General features: G+C 44.7%; 1 protein-coding gene across 2 annotated transcripts in view; it reads right to left on the reverse strand.

The window, feature by feature from the left end:
* LOC131448916 (transforming growth factor beta-1-induced transcript 1 protein-like) overlaps positions 1-17,117 on the reverse strand; it is a 20,960-nt gene extending 3,843 nt beyond the window's left edge. Inside the window, exons 1-9 of one of the 2 annotated variants that reach the window (XM_058621728.1) lie at positions 16,915-17,117; positions 11,132-11,182; positions 8,894-9,042; positions 8,707-8,762; positions 5,534-5,676; positions 5,376-5,457; positions 2,870-2,954; positions 1,241-1,462; positions 36-209 (exon numbers count right to left, since the gene is read on the reverse strand). In XM_058621728.1, coding sequence (XP_058477711.1) covers positions 36-209; positions 1,241-1,462; positions 2,870-2,954; positions 5,376-5,457; positions 5,534-5,676; positions 8,707-8,762; positions 8,894-9,042; positions 11,132-11,182; positions 16,915-16,927 — 975 coding nt within the window. In that variant the 5' untranslated portion in view covers positions 16,928-17,117. The remainder of the gene's footprint in view (positions 1-35; positions 210-1,240; positions 1,463-2,869; positions 2,955-5,375; positions 5,458-5,533; positions 5,677-8,706; positions 8,763-8,893; positions 9,043-11,131; positions 11,183-16,914) is intronic. The other variant, XM_058621729.1, reaches the window with a different exon arrangement.
* Between the last annotated feature and the right edge of the window lie 1,326 nt (positions 17,118-18,443).

Genomic DNA, 18,443 nt, shown 5'->3' on the forward strand with positions numbered 1-18,443 from the left:
ACTGATGACAATGTGCAGGTGTGCGAGTGTCTCACGTTGAGTATGGGTTTGTTGCAGTGTGCACAGTGAGGAGAGAAGAGGGTGAAGTAGTCCGACTCGCAGTACGGTTGTCCGTCCTTCTCGAAGAAGTTGCGACTGCCCAGCTCCGTCTCACACTCGGTGCACACAAAGTGCTCAGGGTGCCACACCTTCCCCAGGGCCGTCACCACCTGCAGCAGGGAACCACTCACAGTATCAGATCAGCCTGCTCTCAGGTGTGTCAGTCAGGCTCTGATCTCCAATGAAGGACAATCTTACAAAGATGATCCTTCTCTATTCCAACATGACTCTGAGTTTGGTGTAGAAGGAGAACTCGCACAGATCCTTGACCTCATCCCCATCAATCACCTTTGGAATGAACTGGAACAGAGACTGTGAGCCAGGCCTGCTCGTCCAACATCAGTGCCTCACCTCAAAACTCTTCAAAATTCACACGTTCACCATAGAAACACTTCAAGATCTGGAGGAAAGTCTTCCAAGACATGTGGAAGCTGTTACAGCTGCAAAAGTATATGTATTTGAAATGACATTACATTACAGTCCCTGTTGTTGTAATGGTCAGGTGTCCTAATGCTAAAGTCCATAATAAGCCTGCAGCCTCCTTCATTCATCTGCACAACACCAACACACACAGACTATATTAAAACAGACAAGGTAACAACATTACAACTCATCCAAACTACTGTTGTATTCAGATGTTCATAAAGTCACTTTCTCTGCATTCATTTGAGTTGTTAAATATGGGATGGCCCGATATACCGATATTACATCCTACACATGTGCTGATACCAATCTCAGTCTCATACAGTCATTTTACATCTGTTTAACGATGAAGAATTTGTGCCATTTCAAACTATTTCAAAGGCATAATTCTCCAACTGTGTAACAAAGATTCTTCTTCCATAAAGACAAAGAAACAGCTCACAACATGACTCGGCTCATTTTCATTTACAGTGTTACGCTCTGTGCATGGTGTAGAGTAGAGAGGGTCTGGTCTCATCGCTAATTGCTAATATGGACTTAAAATCTCTTGTAAATGAATACAACTTGTGTCTAAACAGGTGTGATTAACATGTTATTTATTAGAATGAACTGCCTAACTTTTGCTATTTAAAGCAAGCAAGAAAAAAATAATAATAATGAATAATGAATTACGGCTCATCGTCCGCATCATGTGACGGTGGACGCTGGGACGACCCACCTGTCCAACGACTGGCTTCTGACATGCTGAGCAGTTTCCCTTGGAGGACGTTTGAACGCCTTGTCTGCTCAGGTCTGACTGCAGCAGTCCCAGCATGCTGTCCAGCGAGCCGCCCGATGAGGGTTGTTGGGGGGCTGCGGTGGGTGTGGCAGTGGGGGCTGGAGCTGGGGTGGGTGTGGGGGGCTGCTGCTGTGTCGTCACCACTGGAGTGACAGGCACTGGCTGAGGAGGAAACAGAGAACAATGATATGTTTCCAGTCTGATATAATGTTTTAACATCCACATCTGTGAGGGTTTACAACAGACTAACAAACTATGCAAACATCTGCTTTCTGGTTCTACACTACAGATGGAAAAGCAGTGTTGTAATGTAACAAAGCACTTATACTACTATACTTATGTACAACATCCAAGTATCTGTACTTATCTGTATCTGTACTTCTTATTTATATATACATATATATATATATTATATTCTAGCAACTTTTGCTCCAACTATCTTTGTTATTCGTTACTACCAAATCAAATCTGACAAAGAACAATTAATAAATGTCTGTGTTTATAAAGCACTTTTGTAGATTTGATGACCAGTGAAAGCTGCTTTACAGTTTACCATTCACCCATTCACTCACATTCCCCCATTCAGTCACAGTCACTCACATTCACCCATTCACTCACATTCACACATTCAGTCACAGTCACTCACATTAACTCATTCACCCATTCACTCACAGTCACTCACATTCACCCATTCACTCACAGTCACTAATTCACTCACAGTCACATTCACCCATTCACTCACATTCACACATTCACTCACATTCACACATTCAGTCACAGTCACTCACATTAACTCATTCACCCATTCACTCATTCACTCACATTCACTCACATTCACCCATTCACTCACAGTCACCCATTCACTCACATTCACTCACAGTCACTCACATTCACCGATTCACTCACATTCACTCAGTCACTCATATTCACTCATTCACTCACATTCACTCACAGTCACTCACATTCACCGATTCACTCACATTCACTCAGTCACTCATATTCACTCATTCACTCACAGTCACTCACACTCACCCACATTCACTCATTCACTCACTCACATTCACTCACAGTCACTCACATTCACTCACTAACATTCACTCACAGTCACTCACATTCACTCACAGTCATTCATTCACTCACAGTCACTCAACTTCACTCATATTTCACTCACACTCACTCACATTCACTCACATTCACTCATTCACTCACATTCACTCAGTCACTCACATTCCCTCACAGTCACGCACATTCACTCACACTCACTCAGATTCATTTACATTCACTCATTCACTCACAGTCACTCACATTCACTCAGTCACTCACATTCACTCATTCACTCACAGTCACTCACATTCACTCATTCACTCACAGTCACTCACAGCCACTCACATTCACTCATTCACTCACATTCACTCACAGTCACTCACAGTCACTCACATTCACTCACAGTCACTCACAGCCACTCACATTCACTCATTCACTCACATTCACTCACAGTCACTCACATTCACTCACAGTCACTCACAGTCACTCACATTCACTCACAGTCACTCACAGTCACTCACTTACTGTGCTCTGCACTCTGAAGTCAGACAGCGACGCCATCAGTTTGTCCAGTTCCAGTGTGGCTGATGTTGCTGAAGGTTTTGCAGAGCTTACAACACAAAAGACAATTCAAAGAAATAAAGAAATAAACATTTCATTTCATTTCATTATTATTCATTTGATTAAACAAGTTCATACTGACCAACATTTCTATTCAGGTAACACATATATGTGTTTCTATAAAGGAGTGAAAGGAAATCACCCATTCACTGACATTCACTGACATTCACTGACATTCACTCACATTCACTGACATTCACTGACAGTCACTGACATTCACTCACATTCACTGACATTCACTCACATTCACTGACATTCACTCACATTCACTCACATTCACTCACATTCACTGACATTCACTGACATTCACTCACATTCACTGACAGTCACTCACATTCACTGACATTCCCTGACATTCACTCACATTCACTGACATTCCCTGACATTCACTCACATTCACTGACAGCCACTGACAGTCACTCACATTCACTGACATTCACTGACATTCACTCACATTCACTGACAGTCACTTACATTCACTGACATTCACTCACATTCACTGACATTCACTCACATTCAGTGACATTCACTGACATTCACTCACATTCACTGACAGTCACTGACAGTCACTGACAGTCACTGACATTCACTCACATTCACTGACATTCCCTGACATTCACTGACATTCACTGACATTCACTCACATTCCCTGACATTCACTCACATTCACTGACATTCACTGACAGTCACTCACATTCACTGACATTCACTGACATTCACTGACATTCACTCACATTCCCTGACATTCACTGACATTCACTGACATTCACTGACATTCACTGACATTCACTCACATTCACTGACATTCACTGACATTCACTGACAGTCACTGACATTCACTCACATTCACTGACATTCACTCACATTCACTGACATTCACTGACATTCACTCACATTCACTGACATTCACTGACATTCACTCACATTCACTGACAGTCACTCACATTCACTGACATTCACTGACATTCACTCACATTCACTGACATTCCCTGACATTCACTCACATTCACTGACAGCCACTGACAGTCACTCACATTCACTGACATTCACTGACATTCACTCACATTCATTGACATTCACTCACGTTCACTGACAGTCACTTACATTCACTGACATTCACTCACATTCACTGACATTCACTCACATTCAGTGACATTCACTCACATTCACTGACATTCACTCACATTCACTGACAGTCACTGACATTCACTCACATTCAGTGACATTCACTCACATTCACTGACATTCACTCACATTCACTGACAGTCACTGACATTCACTCACATTCACTGACATTCACTCACATTCACTGACATTCCCTGACATTCACTGACATTCACTGACATTCACTCACATTCCCTGACATTCACTGACATTCACTGACATTCACTGACAGTCACTCACATTCACTGACATTCACTGACATTCACTCACATTCACTCACATTCCCTGACATTCACTGACATTCACTGACATTCACTCACATTCCCTGACATTCACTGACATTCACTGACATTCACTCACATTCACTGACATTCACTGACATTCACTGACATTCACTCACATTCCCTGACATTCACTGACATTCACTCACATTCACTGACAGTCACTGACATTCACTCACATTCACTGACATTCACTGACATTCACTCACATTCACTGACAGTCACTGACATTCACTGACATTCACTGACATTCACTCACATTCACTGACAGTCACTGGAAAAGGAAAGGAAATGTGTAAAATGTTAATATTGAAGAGCGTAGTCTGGTCTTAGTTCACTTCAGTTCAGTGTCAGACTCTGAAGTCTGTGCAGAAAGTACTGAACGACTCTGTCAACAACTGATTCTAATGATTCACTACAACGAAAACAACTGCTTTGCCAATCAATAATTCCAATTCCTTGGGTCATGATTGGATTAAAAATAAATGTTAGATTTTCACAGATTTTTTGATTCAGAATGGATTCCCTTCATGAAGCTGCTGATTTGAGATCTTTGTGCTAATGATTGCTTTTATATTTGTTTCCATGTATTTAAGCTGAACTTGACCATGTAACCTGAGTATAAAGTGAAAACTGTTGTATGTGAGGACATGATGATATACTGTGGCTCACTCGTAATTACAGCTGCAACGATCATTGGCTTTGGTTCGGTTTGAGTGTTTTTGCAATATTTAAAATAGGTTTCTGTGATTTTTCAGCTTCTTAAATGTGAATATTTTCTGGATTCTTTGTCCCAGATAACAAAGCAACAAAGCGAACCCGGGTCTTGCTGCAAAGGCAAGAGTGCTAACCGCCACACCACCGGGTATCAAGTTTTGAATCAATTCAGAATATATAAATATTGTATTGAAGATGTATTGTTGCTCCACAGGGACCTCTGTAGGTCACTTAGTGTTAGAGTTTACCTGTTGGAGGAGGCTGTGGCCTTGTCTCTGGTCTTCTCTCGCTCATCTTTCTTAGAAGAAGGGAACTGGGCCAAGATCTCGTCTGATGTGAAAGAGAATAAGAGAAAGATTCACTTCACACGAAGGGACATCTGCGCGTGCACACGGTGACCTCTGACCTGTGATGTTGAACTGGGTGGCGTTGAGCTCCTGTAACAGATGGTCCAGTTCACTCAGACCTCCTCCCAGCAGTGAGGAGGAGGAGAAGGTGGAAGGAGGGGGAGGATCTGCTGTGCGGGGAGACCGTGCTTTACACACTGTGCTGTAAGAAAAGGAACTGCTGTCACTGCTGTGGCCACCATGAGTCACAGCTGAGTGTCCTCATGTGTTCATGTGTTCATGTGTTCATGATGCAGATCCAAACAGTCTCTCAAACACAGACACTGAAAGTAGAACTTTCTCACCTGCTAATCACAATTCTTCACTTGTGTTTTGAAGTCATTACTCTGTCGTTCATACAATAAGTGAAGGAGCGCTCTCTCACCCGGGGTCAGCTGGGACGGGTTTCAGCAGAGGGGTCAAACCAGGTCCCAGAAGGGGCCGAAATTCAAAACTATGTCCATTTTGTTTCATGACAGGTTTTTATTTGCACAGGAACCCTGGACTGTAACATATATGACACACATATGAGCCTCTTTTTCTTTTTACTTTTTGTGTCTTGTGTCAGGTGCACAGTTAGACAGTTTCTCCCCTATAGATCTCCCTGAGTTAACATCATTAGTTTCATCATCTAAACTTTAAACCATCAACCTGTCAGTTAGATCCTATCCTCACCAAACTGTTTAAAGATGTGTTTCCTTTAATTAACAGCTCTATATTAACTCAAATTAATCTATCCTTATTAACTGGATATGTGCCCCAAACGTTTAAAATAGCAGTTATTAAACCCCTTCTCAAAAAAGCGACCCTTGACCCAGATATTTTAGCTAATTACCGACCTATATCTAATCTTCCCTTTGTTTCTAAAATCTTAGAAAAGGCAGTTGCTAATCAATGATGTGAATATTTGCGCATTAATGGCCTGTTTGAAGATTTTCAGTCAGGTTTTAGATTAAACCATAGCACAGAAACAGCACTAGTTAAAGTTAGTAATGATCTTCTCTTGGCTTCAGATAATGGTCTAGTCTCTTTACTTGTCCTGTTAGATCTTAGTGCTGCATTTGACACCATTGATCATAATATTCTACTGCAGAGACTGGAGCAGACCCTTGGTATCACAGGTGCTGCCCTCTGCTGGTTTAAATCATACTTATCTGATAGATTCCAGTTTGTTCATGTTAATGATAAAGCCTCACTACAAACTAAAGTTAATTGTGGAGTTCCACAAGGCTCAGTGCTTGGGCCTATACTTTTTACCTTATATATGCTTCCTCTAGGGAACATTATTAGGAAGCACAACATACACTTTCATTGTTATGCAGATGACACACAGCTATATTTATCAATGAGGCCGGATGAAATAAATCAGGTTGTTCAACTCCAGGAATGTCTCAGAGACATTAAGTCCTGGATGACCTGTAACTTTCTACTTTGAAACTTTTATACTCGGCCCTAAACACCTCAGAGAAAAACTTTCTGATCACATTGTCACTTTAGATGACATCACCATGGCTTCCAGTTCCACTGTGAGGAACCTTGGAGTTACTTTTGACCAGGAAATGTCATTTGATTCACACATAAAACTCATTTCCAGAACAGCCTTCTTCCACCTGCGGAACATTATGAAAATTAGAAACGTTCTGTCTTTACAGGATGCTGAAAAACTAGTTCATGCTTTTGTTACATCTAGATTAGATTACTGTAACTCCTTATTATCAGGATGTTCCAACAAGTCTGTTAGAACCCTTCAGTTCATTGAAAATGCTGCAGCACCAGTTCTGACAGGAACTAGAAAGAGAGACCATATAACTCCAGTGTTAGCTTCTCTACACTGGCTCCACCCACAGTTTAGAATTCAATTTAAAATCCTCCTCCTCACGTACAAAGCACTTAATGGTCACGCCCCTTCATACCTGTAAGACCTAGTCTTACCTTATCACCCTAACAGACAACTTCACAGAGCCTTCAGTTACCAGGCTCCTCCTCTCCTGTGGAACCAGCTTCCAATAACAGTTCGGGAGGCGGAGCTTCTCTCTGTATTTAAAGTTAGACTTCAAACTTTCCTTTTTGATAAAGCTTATAGTTAGAGCTGGTTCAGGGAAACCTGGACCATCTCTTAGTTCTGCTGCTATAGACCTAGACTGCTGGGGGATTTTCCTGTGGTGCACGCACATTCACTCTCTCACACTCAGGGTATGAATATGACTTTTTATATGTCATTAACCTTGTCTCTTTCTCTCCCTAGTTTGTGTCCTTCCTTCCTTCCCTCTCTCTCTCTCTCTCTGTATTCTCATCTTGCAGGTTGCAGGATCCAGATCCAGTTTTCGAGGCTATCCATATCATACATATCATCACCATTATTATTGTGCTATAATTAAAAGTCGATATCATTAACTGTATAAACTTGTAACTTGATACAGTTGTTGTGTATCTGCTCCTGGTCTCTCTCTCTCTTCTGTCTCTACCTCATCTCCCTCTTGTCCTTTCTCTCCCCCCTTTCTGTCCCCCACCTCTCCGCTGTCCCCCATCTTCCTTTCACCCCAACCGGTCGAGGCAGATGCTGCACATGTGTGAGTCTGGTTCTGTCAGAGATTTCTTCTTCTGTTAAGAGGGAGTTTTTTCTCTCCACTGATGCCTAGTGTTTGCTCATTGTGTGAACTATTGTGTTTCTCTGCTCTCCTTGATGTTGTCTATGTACAGACCTGAGATCATGTATGTTAGGATTTGGCGCTATACAAATAACATTGAATTGAATTGAATTGAATTGAATTGTATCGCAGCTGCACATCCTGTGACACCGTGCTCTCCCGTCTCATCATCACCATCGACTTTGGTCGCTAGCTCTTATCTTCAAAGCTGCGTTTGGCCTTTATTTGTTTGCATAAGTCATGAAATTTACGAGGTTTTTTGAATGCACCTTGAAGCTGCTCCTTTTATAATTATATGTTACTTTTATGAGCTCTTCTGTGCCGAACTATTGCACACAATCAAATATTCAAATTGCATTTTTTTTTATCACATGCATTCACATTTTTAGCAATTTAGGGTTCAGGGTCTGATCTGACTAAAGGAGCAGGGTCAGGGGTCAAACCACCGACCTACTAGTTAACAGATGACTGTGAGTTGATGTTGTGATCACACTGTAGTGTGTGATTGATATGTAAAGAGAAGAAGGTTAAAGGAAATGTGTTACCTGTACAGTTTGTCTGGGTTGGAGTTCTGGGAGGATTTCATCGCAGCAGAAACAGTCTGTTAGAATAAAAATATTATATAAATGTACATCATCATCATCGACATCATCAGACAGTTTTGATCCTGCTCACATATATACATTTATATATATATATATATACTGTATATATATATATGTATATGTCCACCTGCTGTGGAGTATATGCAGGAGGTGGGGGACGGGCCTGGTTTGGGTCCTGGATGGTGGGATCAGCATTCTGAGGAGGGTCAGAGGTCAACAGGACAGGACAGCGGGCAAGAGGAGAGCCAGTGTTCTCCAGATCAGCAAGAAGAGCATCTGAGGAGGAGACACGGGGGAGAGAGAGGGGAGAGAGGGTGAGAGAGGTGAGAGAGAGAGAGGAGAGAGAGCAGGAGAGAGAGGAGAGAGAGGGGAGAGAGAGGTGAGAGAGGGGAGAGAGGAGAGAGAGGAGAGAGGGGAGAGAGGGGAGAGAGAGGTGAGAGAGGTGAGAGAGGGGGGAGAGATAGAAGGAGAGAGAGGAGAGATAGAAGGAGAGAGAGGAGAGAGAGGTGAGAGAGGAGAGAGAGGAGAGAGAGGTGAGAGAGGAGCGAGAGGGGAGAGAGGGTGAGAGAGGAGAGAGAGGTGAGAGAGGAGCGAGAGGGGAGAGAGAGGTGAGAGAGGTAAGAGAGGAGAGAGAGAGGAGAGAGAGGGGAGAGAGGGTGAGAGAGGAGAGAGAGGGGAGAGAGACGGGAGAGAGGGTGAGAGAGGTGAGAGAGAGGAGAGAGGGTGAGAGACAGGAGAGAGGGTGAGAGAGAGGAGAGAGAGGGGAGAGAGGAGATGAGGAGAGAGAGGGGAGAGAGGAGGGGAGGAGAGAGAGGGGAGAGAGGAGAGAGGGGGAGAGATAGAAGGAGAAAGGAGAGAGAGGGGAGAGAGAGACGGGAGAGGGGAGAGAGGGTGAGAGAGGTGAGAGAGGTGAGAGAAGAGAGAGAGGAGAGAGAGGGGAGAGGGGAGAGAGAGGGGAGAGAGACGGGAGAGAGGGTGAGAGAGGTGAGAGAGAGGAGAGAGGGTGAGAGACAGGAGAGAGGGTGAGAGAGAGGAGAGAGAGGGGAGAGAGGAGATGAGGAGAGAGAGGGGAGAGAGGAGAGGAGGAGAGAGAGGGGGAGAGATAGAAGGAGAGAGGAGAGAGAGGGGAGAGAGAGACGGGAGAGGGGAGAGAGGGTGAGAGAGGTGAGAGAGGTGAGAGAAGAGAGAGAGGAGAGAGAGGGGAGAGGGGAGAGAGAGGGGAGAGAGACGGGAGAGAGGGTGAGAGAGGTGAGAGAGAGGAGAGAGGGTGAGAGACAGGAGAGAGGGTGAGAGAGAGGAGAGAGAGGGGAGAGAGGAGATGAGGAGAGAGAGGGGAGAGAGGAGAGGAGGAGAGAGAGGGGAGAGAGGAGAGAGGGGGAGAGATAGAAGGAGAGAGGAGAGAGAGGGGAGAGAGAGACGGGAGAGGGGAGAGAGGGTGAGAGAGGTGAGAGAGGTGAGAGAAGAGAGAGAGGAGAGAGAGGGGAGAGGGGAGAGAAAGGGGAGAGGGGAGAGAGGAGAGAGGGTGAGAGACAGGAGAGAGGGTGAGAGAGAGGAGAGAGAGAGGGGAGAGAGGAGAGGAGGAGAGAGAGGGGAGAGAGGACAGAGAGGGGAGAGAGAGAGAGAGTGAGAGAGAGGAGAGAGAGGGAGAGAGAGGTGAGAGAGGAGAGAGGGGGAGAGATAGAAGGAGAGAGGAGTGAGAGAATATTTAAGAATATTTTATTTAAAGTAAATATACACTTTGCATCACAGGATACATACAGTATTTTAGAGACAAACCAAAAATATGAAATAAGAATGTTAGAAATCATGAGCTCCAGAGATGACTTCACTAGTTCATTACATATCATCATTATGGTGATAATATCATTTGACTACAAATAGTCACTTGTAATCACTTCTTACAGCATCACATGATCAACTCGTATAAGTGATCCTCAGTGTTGGGCTGATACTGGTCAAAGTCACAGTATCGTAGATTAAAAAAGGTCCAAAATCATCTGCCACAGACTAAGGCTTATAAATAAATGTGGACATTTTTAGTCATAGGTTGTTTCTCTGGAGCCTTGAAAAGTTTGTTCTTCTCTAAGAACACACATGTGTGTGCTATGGAGCCATCATCACAGCACAACATGTGAGTTTAACTGTCTATGGTCGAGTTTAGGTCTCTGTGTGTTTGTGAGTGAGGTGTTAAAGGTGTTAAAGGTGTTAAAGGTGTTAAAGGTGTTAAAAGGTGTTAAAGGTGTTAAAAGTGTTAAAGGTGTAAAAGGTGTTAAAGATGTTAAAGGTGTTAAAGGTGACAGACTTACAGAGTAAACAACACACGACACGCAGACAAACATGCGCTGCAGGCACTTACAGTACGTACCAAACACAACAATACGAGGGCTGAGAGGGTAGTTAGGAGGCTCAGCCACTCCTGAGGAGACACACACAGCCTGTGTAAGACATGGAGGACAACGTGTGTCCTCAAGTGCTAATCAAGACCCCTGAAACAGTTCAGTGAAGGTATTAGAGCACACAGTTCACACAGTTCACACAGTTCACACAGTTCTGCATTCACAGCCAAGACATGCCAGCGTGGAAAGGAAGTAGAGGAGGAAGAGTGTCAGCCAACCCATATCTACATCACCCCCACCAACCCCCCCCCCCCCACCCCACCCATCACAAACACACAAGCTGGCGTGGAAAGTGAAGTCACTTGCGTGCGTGTGTGTGTGTGTGTGTGTGTGTGTGTGCAGCTGTATGACATCGTTCCCCGCTGACCGTGTGAACCAGGAGAGATGATAGAAGTTCTCTGTCTTAATTATTACGAACATGATCAAACTCACTCTCCTTTATCCAGCGTATTCCTGGAGGAGTGAGTGGACTGTGGGTGGAGTCTGGAGCAGAGGAAGCAGCAGTAAACTCTGCACTTTGTAAATCACACCATGTTGAAACTACAACCCAGGCTTCACAGTCATTGTGATGGTTAAATGTCACATGTTTATAATATTATAGAGAGAAGAGAAACACAAAGACTTCAGCAGGCATCAGGGGAGAGAAGAGAGTCTCTGACAGGACCAGACTCACAGATGTGCAGCATCTGCCTCCACCGGTCACCGTGAAAGGAAACATGGAGGCCACAGGAGAGAAGAGCAGATACGTATATACACTATATGTATATATATCAGGTTATAGGTTTAAACTAGACACTTCTGAATCAGTTATGACATGTTTTTAGCAGCAGAGATCGTTGATAAAACTTATACTGATATCATGGAAGGAACAAGGAAAATGACATGTAATAAAGTCATATTCATACCCTGAGTGTGACAGAGTGAGTGTGACAGAGTGAGTGTGAGTGTGAGAGAGTGGTCCAGGTTTCCCTGAACCAGCTCTAACTATAAGCTTTATCAAAAAGGAAAGTTTGAAGTCTAACTTTAAATACAGAGAGAGGCTCCGCCTCCCGAGCTGGTTCCACAGGAGAGGAGGAGCCTGGTAACTGAAGGCTCCGCCTCCCATTCAGCTCTTACAGACTCTGGGAACCACAAGTAAACCTGTATTTTTTAGGACGATGGGTTCAAACTAGGTTCTTTAAGGTATGATGGAGCGCGTAAGGATAAAGAGGCTGTTTGTGGTGGCGTTGTAAAAACATGCACTCTGAAATTGTAGGAGGAGCTTCGGTAGAAAAAGGAGAAAAAGTGACCAGACTTGAAAAGTTCCACTTTTTTAGGGTGAACCTTGTGTTAAGTTTGCCATGTTCACACTGAGAGTGCCTGGTTCATACCGCGCTCATACAACCACACACCCAGCAGACAATCACAGGTCTCTGCAGAAGTGTTCACACTGAGAGTGCCTGGTTCATACCGCGCTCATACAACCACACACCCAGCAGACAATCACAGGTCTGCAGACGTGTTCACACTGAGAGTGCCTGGTTCGTACCGCGCTCGTACAACCACACACCCAGCAGACAATCACAGGTCTCTGCAGACGTGTTCACACTGAGAGTGCCTGGTTCGTACCACGTTCATACAACCACACACCCAGCAGACAATCACAGGTCTCTGCAGACGTGTTCACACTGAGAGTGCCTGGTTCGTACCTCACTCATACAACCACACACCCAGCAGACAATCACAGGTCTCTGCAGACGTGTTCACACTGAGAGTGCCTGGTTCATACCGCGCTCGTACAACCACACACCCAGCAGACAATCACAGGTCTCTGCAGACGTGTTCACACTGAGAGTGCCTGGTTCATACCTCGCTCGTACAACCACACACCCAGCAGACAATCACAGGTCTCTGCAGACGTGTTCACACTGAGAGTGCCTGGTTCATACCTCGCTCATACAACCACACACCCAGCAGACAATCACAGGTCTCTGCAGACGTGTTCACACTGAGAGTGCCTGGTTCATACCTCGCTCATACAACCACACACCCAGCAGACAATCACAGGTCTCTGCAGACGTGTTCACACTGAGAGTGCCTGGTTCGTACCACGTTCATACAACCACACACCCAGCAGACAATCACAGGTCTCTGCAGACGTGTTCACACTGAGAGTGCCTGGTTCGTACCACGTTCATACAACCACACACCCAGCAGACAATCACAGGTCTCTGCAGACGTGTTCACACTGAGAGTGCCTGGTTCATACCGCGCTCGTACAACCACACACCCAGCAGACAATCACAGGTCTCTGCAGACGTGTTCACACTGAGAGTGCCTGGTTCATACCTCACTCATACCACCACACACCCAGCAGACAATCACAGGTCTGCAGACGTGTTCACACTGAGAGTGCCTGGTTCATACCTCACTCATACCACCACACACCCAGCAGACAATCACAGGTCTGCAGACGTGTTCACACTGAGAGTGCCTGGTTCATACCTCGCTCATACAACCACACACCCAGCAGACAATCACAGGTCTGCAGACGTGTTCACACTGAGAGTGCCTGGTTCATACCTCGCTCGTACAACCACACACCCAGCAGACAATCACAGGTCTCTGCAGACGTGTTCACACTGAGAGTGCCTGGTTCATACCTCGCTCGTACAACCACACACCCAGCAGACAATCACAGGTCTCTGCAGACGTGTTCACACTGAGAGTGCCTGGTTCATACCGCGCTCGTACAACCACACACCCAGCAGACAATCACAGGTCTGCAGACGTGTTCACACTGAGAGTGCCTGGTTCATACCTCACTCATACAACCACACACCCAGCAGACAATCACAGGTCTCTGCAGACGTATTCACACTGAGAGTGCCTGGTTCATACCGCGCTCGTACAACCACACACCCAGCAGACAATCACAGGTCTCTGCAGACGTGTTCACATCCAACACTGCATCACTTCTGTCCCTGATGATTCACACATCTGGTACGGCCATGTGCTCCATGCCCTCCTGCTTCCTGCTGTGTGCCTCACACACACACACACACACACACACACAGAGTGAAGTGCTCATATAAGGAGTTGAAGTCCTCTCATTGGGAGTTGTGACCATATTTAGAGCTGTCTGCTGACTTGTTTGTCTTGGCTATAAACCTCGCTAACAGATCCAACACATAAATGTACAACACTATGTCGGACAACAGTATAAACTGAGCTCTGTGAGTCTGAACAAGGACACTCACTCACTCACTCACAATACAGTCCAGATACACGTGGCTAAAACGAGCTAATCGTTCTTCTATTGCTTGAAAAGCATCAATTTTTTTGGAACTATTCCTGGGCTTCAAACAGCTTCTCATAATGTTGTTCCTTCAGCATCAGAGCCCGTCACTGATCACTGTCCTCCTTCATGTCTTCATGTCTTCATGTCTTCACGTCTTCTCCTCGTGTTTAACATTAAGTGTTAACATGGATGGATCTGTTCAAATGTAATTTACTCTGATTGAATGTGTCGACCCTCAGTGGTGATACACAGCACTGTGATGTGTGTTACCTGTGTGTGTGTTCTGGTATTTATTACCTCTTGAGGACCTTTCCTGTCATAAGTACTGACCCTGTCAGGACCAGTAACTCTTATAGAGAACCAAACCTGGTCCTAAAGCTTCATAGAAGCTCGGGGTCATCAGAGCAACACAAGCAGAGATCTCTGTGAACATCAGCACCACACACAACAGACACTCTGTGATGAGTCTGTCCACAGAGAAGCTCCAGGTACCAGCTACTATCACAAACATGAGCCAAGGACAACTGTGTCACGACAACTGGAGTTTGTTTATTTGTCCAAACGGATGGAAGTCACCACAGACTCCTGAGAAGAACCGCTGTGCACACCTGTCTGAGGTGACCTGTGTAAAATCTGAAGAGAAATACTTCACATATAGTAAGTTATGGTGATCGATCACTGATTACACAATAACCTTTAAGCAATAATCATAAAATATCAGAAAACATGGAAAAATGTTGTCAAACCTGGAAATGATGATGTTCTCAAATAACTAAAATGATGGACTTTAAAGGATTTCTTTGTTATCAGAGCAAAGGATTGAAGAAAATACTCACATCGAAGAAGTTTAAACAATCAGAAATCTTGTTTTAATCATGAAAAACGCTTCCAACCGATGAATCGATGATCAAAACAGTTGTCAGATTAATCGATTAATTGTTTGAGCTGAAGTTTTGATCACTTTTCTTTGCACTCTGCTCAGGTAACTTCCACAACTGGGTGTTCATGCTGTCACTTTTCCAAAAATATACTTTGAATGAATGAATGAAGGATGTGACACTATGTGACTGACTGGTTGAACTCTGAAGCTAAGCTAAACACGGTTTATGTTAAGTTTTTACTCCTGTCTCATTGATGTGGTCTTGGGACTGGCACTAGGAGCACACTGGATGCTCGGTGTACACAGATCCACAGTGGGTGTCTGCACAGTACACAGATCCACAGTGGGTGTCTGCACAGGACATTGATCAGGACTAACTACTAACACAACTACATTTTAAACTGATATGAAAGTTTGGATTGCTAACAGTGCCTTACACAATCACACAATTACACAAAGTTTCCCATTAGCAACAACTGACTGGAAGGTAGAGTAAGCAGAAGCTGTAAGTGAAGCTCTGTACATAAAGATGGACAGATTGTCTCGGGTCACAGGTCACGGATGCAGCATGTGCTCATCTGGAGGATGACACTCGGGACAGATCGCAAACATTAGCATTAGCATTAGCATCAGCCACAGGAAGCCGTGGCTGGAGACCCTGCGTCTTTCACTTATCAGTAACCTTGAACTTCAGGTTCAGGTATGAATGTATCTGGTGGGTCGACATCTATCAGCTGCTAACATGCGTGACCATAAACGCCGTGAAGTGCAAGCGCGTGCTAGCAGGGCTAACATCAGTTAAAAAACTGTCAAAGGCCAAAATGCCAAATAATGAAGTCAATGACGAAGAGGCCGTCCACACGGAAGCAGGTGTAGGTCAATATGCTGTTTGGTCCACACGGTGTTTTATGAAAGCGCCTCCCAGAGTGAGAACATCTCAAAACGTTTCCATGGAGACGGAGAATACGATACTTTAGGAAAACGATGACATCATGTTCACAGCTCGTTCACTGTTTGACAGTTTGACCTTTAACTACTGTCCATGAAAAGTCACTAAAGTCACAAGAACACGTCAGAGACAAGAAAACAAAACCTTAAATAAATAACACACACACACACACACACACACACATCTGCACTGAACATCACTGTGACTCTGCTTATGTGCACTGTGTGTGTGTGTGTGTGTGTGTGCGTGCGTGTTGATCCCACATACTGTAGCTTTAAGTGCCAGACTTCAGTGAGTAACAGCAGCAGAGACAGAGAGGACAGATATAACATGCTCTGTACATAAAACTATAATAATAATACAGACAGGGAGATGCCCCCCAGCCCCCCCACATTAATCTCTACCCCACAGAGCCGGGCAGATGTTCTGTGACAGTTATTGTAGCTTCAAATGTTACAGTAACAACATTCCCTCTGTGTCTGTGGGTAAAGCTCTGGTTCTTGACTCCTCAGTGAGTGAGAGTCACAACCAACAGAGAGCTCACTTCCTCTGTTGGGGCTGACACCACCCCTCCACACACACACACACACACACACACACACACACTCTATCTCTACCTGTATTTTACAGCATCAATACTCACCCAGATCCTCCATGATGACACTGTGTGTGTGTGTGTGTGTGTGTGGTCACACAGACAGTCCCGCTGCTTTTGTCTGCGCCGCTGCTCCTCGAACTTCTTCGAAACCGTTATTCACCGAGAGAAGAGGAGGAGGAGGCAGGGAAGGAGGCAGGGAAGGAGGGAGGGAGGGAGGGCGTCCCATTTCTTTTCCCTGCGTCTTCCTGTGTAATGTCTACCAGGAGCTCAGAGGCGTAGTTAAAGAAATGCGGTTACAAACCCCGGACACATGACGTCATTCTGGGACATTCCTCGTCCTTATTTGGGAGGCGAGAAGATTCTGCGCGCTGCTGCGAGGAGAAGGAGAACTGCTGCTGTTTCTGCTGCTGCTGCTTCTTCTTCTGCTACTTCTACTGCTGTTTCTGCTGCTGCTTCTTCTTCTGCTGTTTCTGCTGCTGCTTCTTCTTCTGCTACTTCTACTGTTGTTTCTGCTGCTGCTGCTTCTTCTTCTGCTGCTGCTTCTTCTTCTGCTGCTGTTTCTGCTGCTGCTTCTTTTTCTGCTACTTCTACTGCTGTTTCTGCTGCTGCTGCTTCTTCTTCTGCTGTTTCTGCTGCTGCTTCTTTTTCTGCTACTTCTACTGCTGTTTCTGCTGCTGCTGCTGTTTCTGCTACTTCTACTGTTGTTTCTGCTGCTGCTGCTTCTTCTTCTGCTGCTGCTTCTTCTTCTGCTGCTTCTTTTTCTGCTACTTCTACTGCTGCTTCTTCTTCTGCTGTTTCTGCCGCTGCTTCTTTTTCTGCTACTTCTACTGCTGTTTCTGCTGCTGCTGCTTCTTCTTCTGCTGCTTCTTTTTCTGCTACTCCTACAGCTGTTTCTGCTGCTTCTTTTTCTGCTACTTCTACTGCTGCTGTTTCTTCTTCTGCTGCTTCTTTTTCTGCTACTTCTACTGCTGTTTCTTCTGCTGCTACTTCTACTGCTGTTTCTGCTTCTTCTTCTGCTGTTACTGCTGCTGCTTCTTTTTCTGCTACTTCTACTGCTGCTTCTTCTTCTGCTGCTTCTTTTTCTGCTACTTCTACTGCTGCTTCTTCTTCTGCTGTTTCTGCCGCTGCTTCTTTTTCTGCTACTTCTACTGCTGTTTCTGCTGCTGCTGCTTCTTCTTCTGCTACTTCTACAGCTGTTTCTGCTGCTTCTTTTTCTGCTACTTCTACTGCTGCTGTTTCTTCTTCTGCTGCTTCTTTTTCTGCTACTTCTACTGCTGTTTCTTCTGCTGCTACTTCTACTGCTGTTTCTGCTTCTTCTTCTGCTGTTACTGCTGCTGCTTCTTTTTCTGCTACTTCTACTGCTGCTTCTTCTTCTGCTGCTTCTTTTTCTGCTACTTCTACTGCCGTTTCTGCTGCTGCTTCTGCTGGACACACTGTTGTTATCATGAGTGTTGTTATTGTTTTTAGTTCACATTGTTGTTACTGTTATCATTGTTGTTATGTATAGGGTGTGAAGTGTACTTGTTTTTCAGTCAGCGACATATTCACATATTGTTGTACTTTGTGTAAGAACC

The sequence above is a fragment of the Solea solea genome, chromosome 21 (genome assembly GCF_958295425.1).
Source record: "Solea solea chromosome 21, fSolSol10.1, whole genome shotgun sequence".
In the NCBI taxonomy this organism is placed as follows: Eukaryota; Metazoa; Chordata; class Actinopteri; order Pleuronectiformes; family Soleidae; genus Solea; species Solea solea.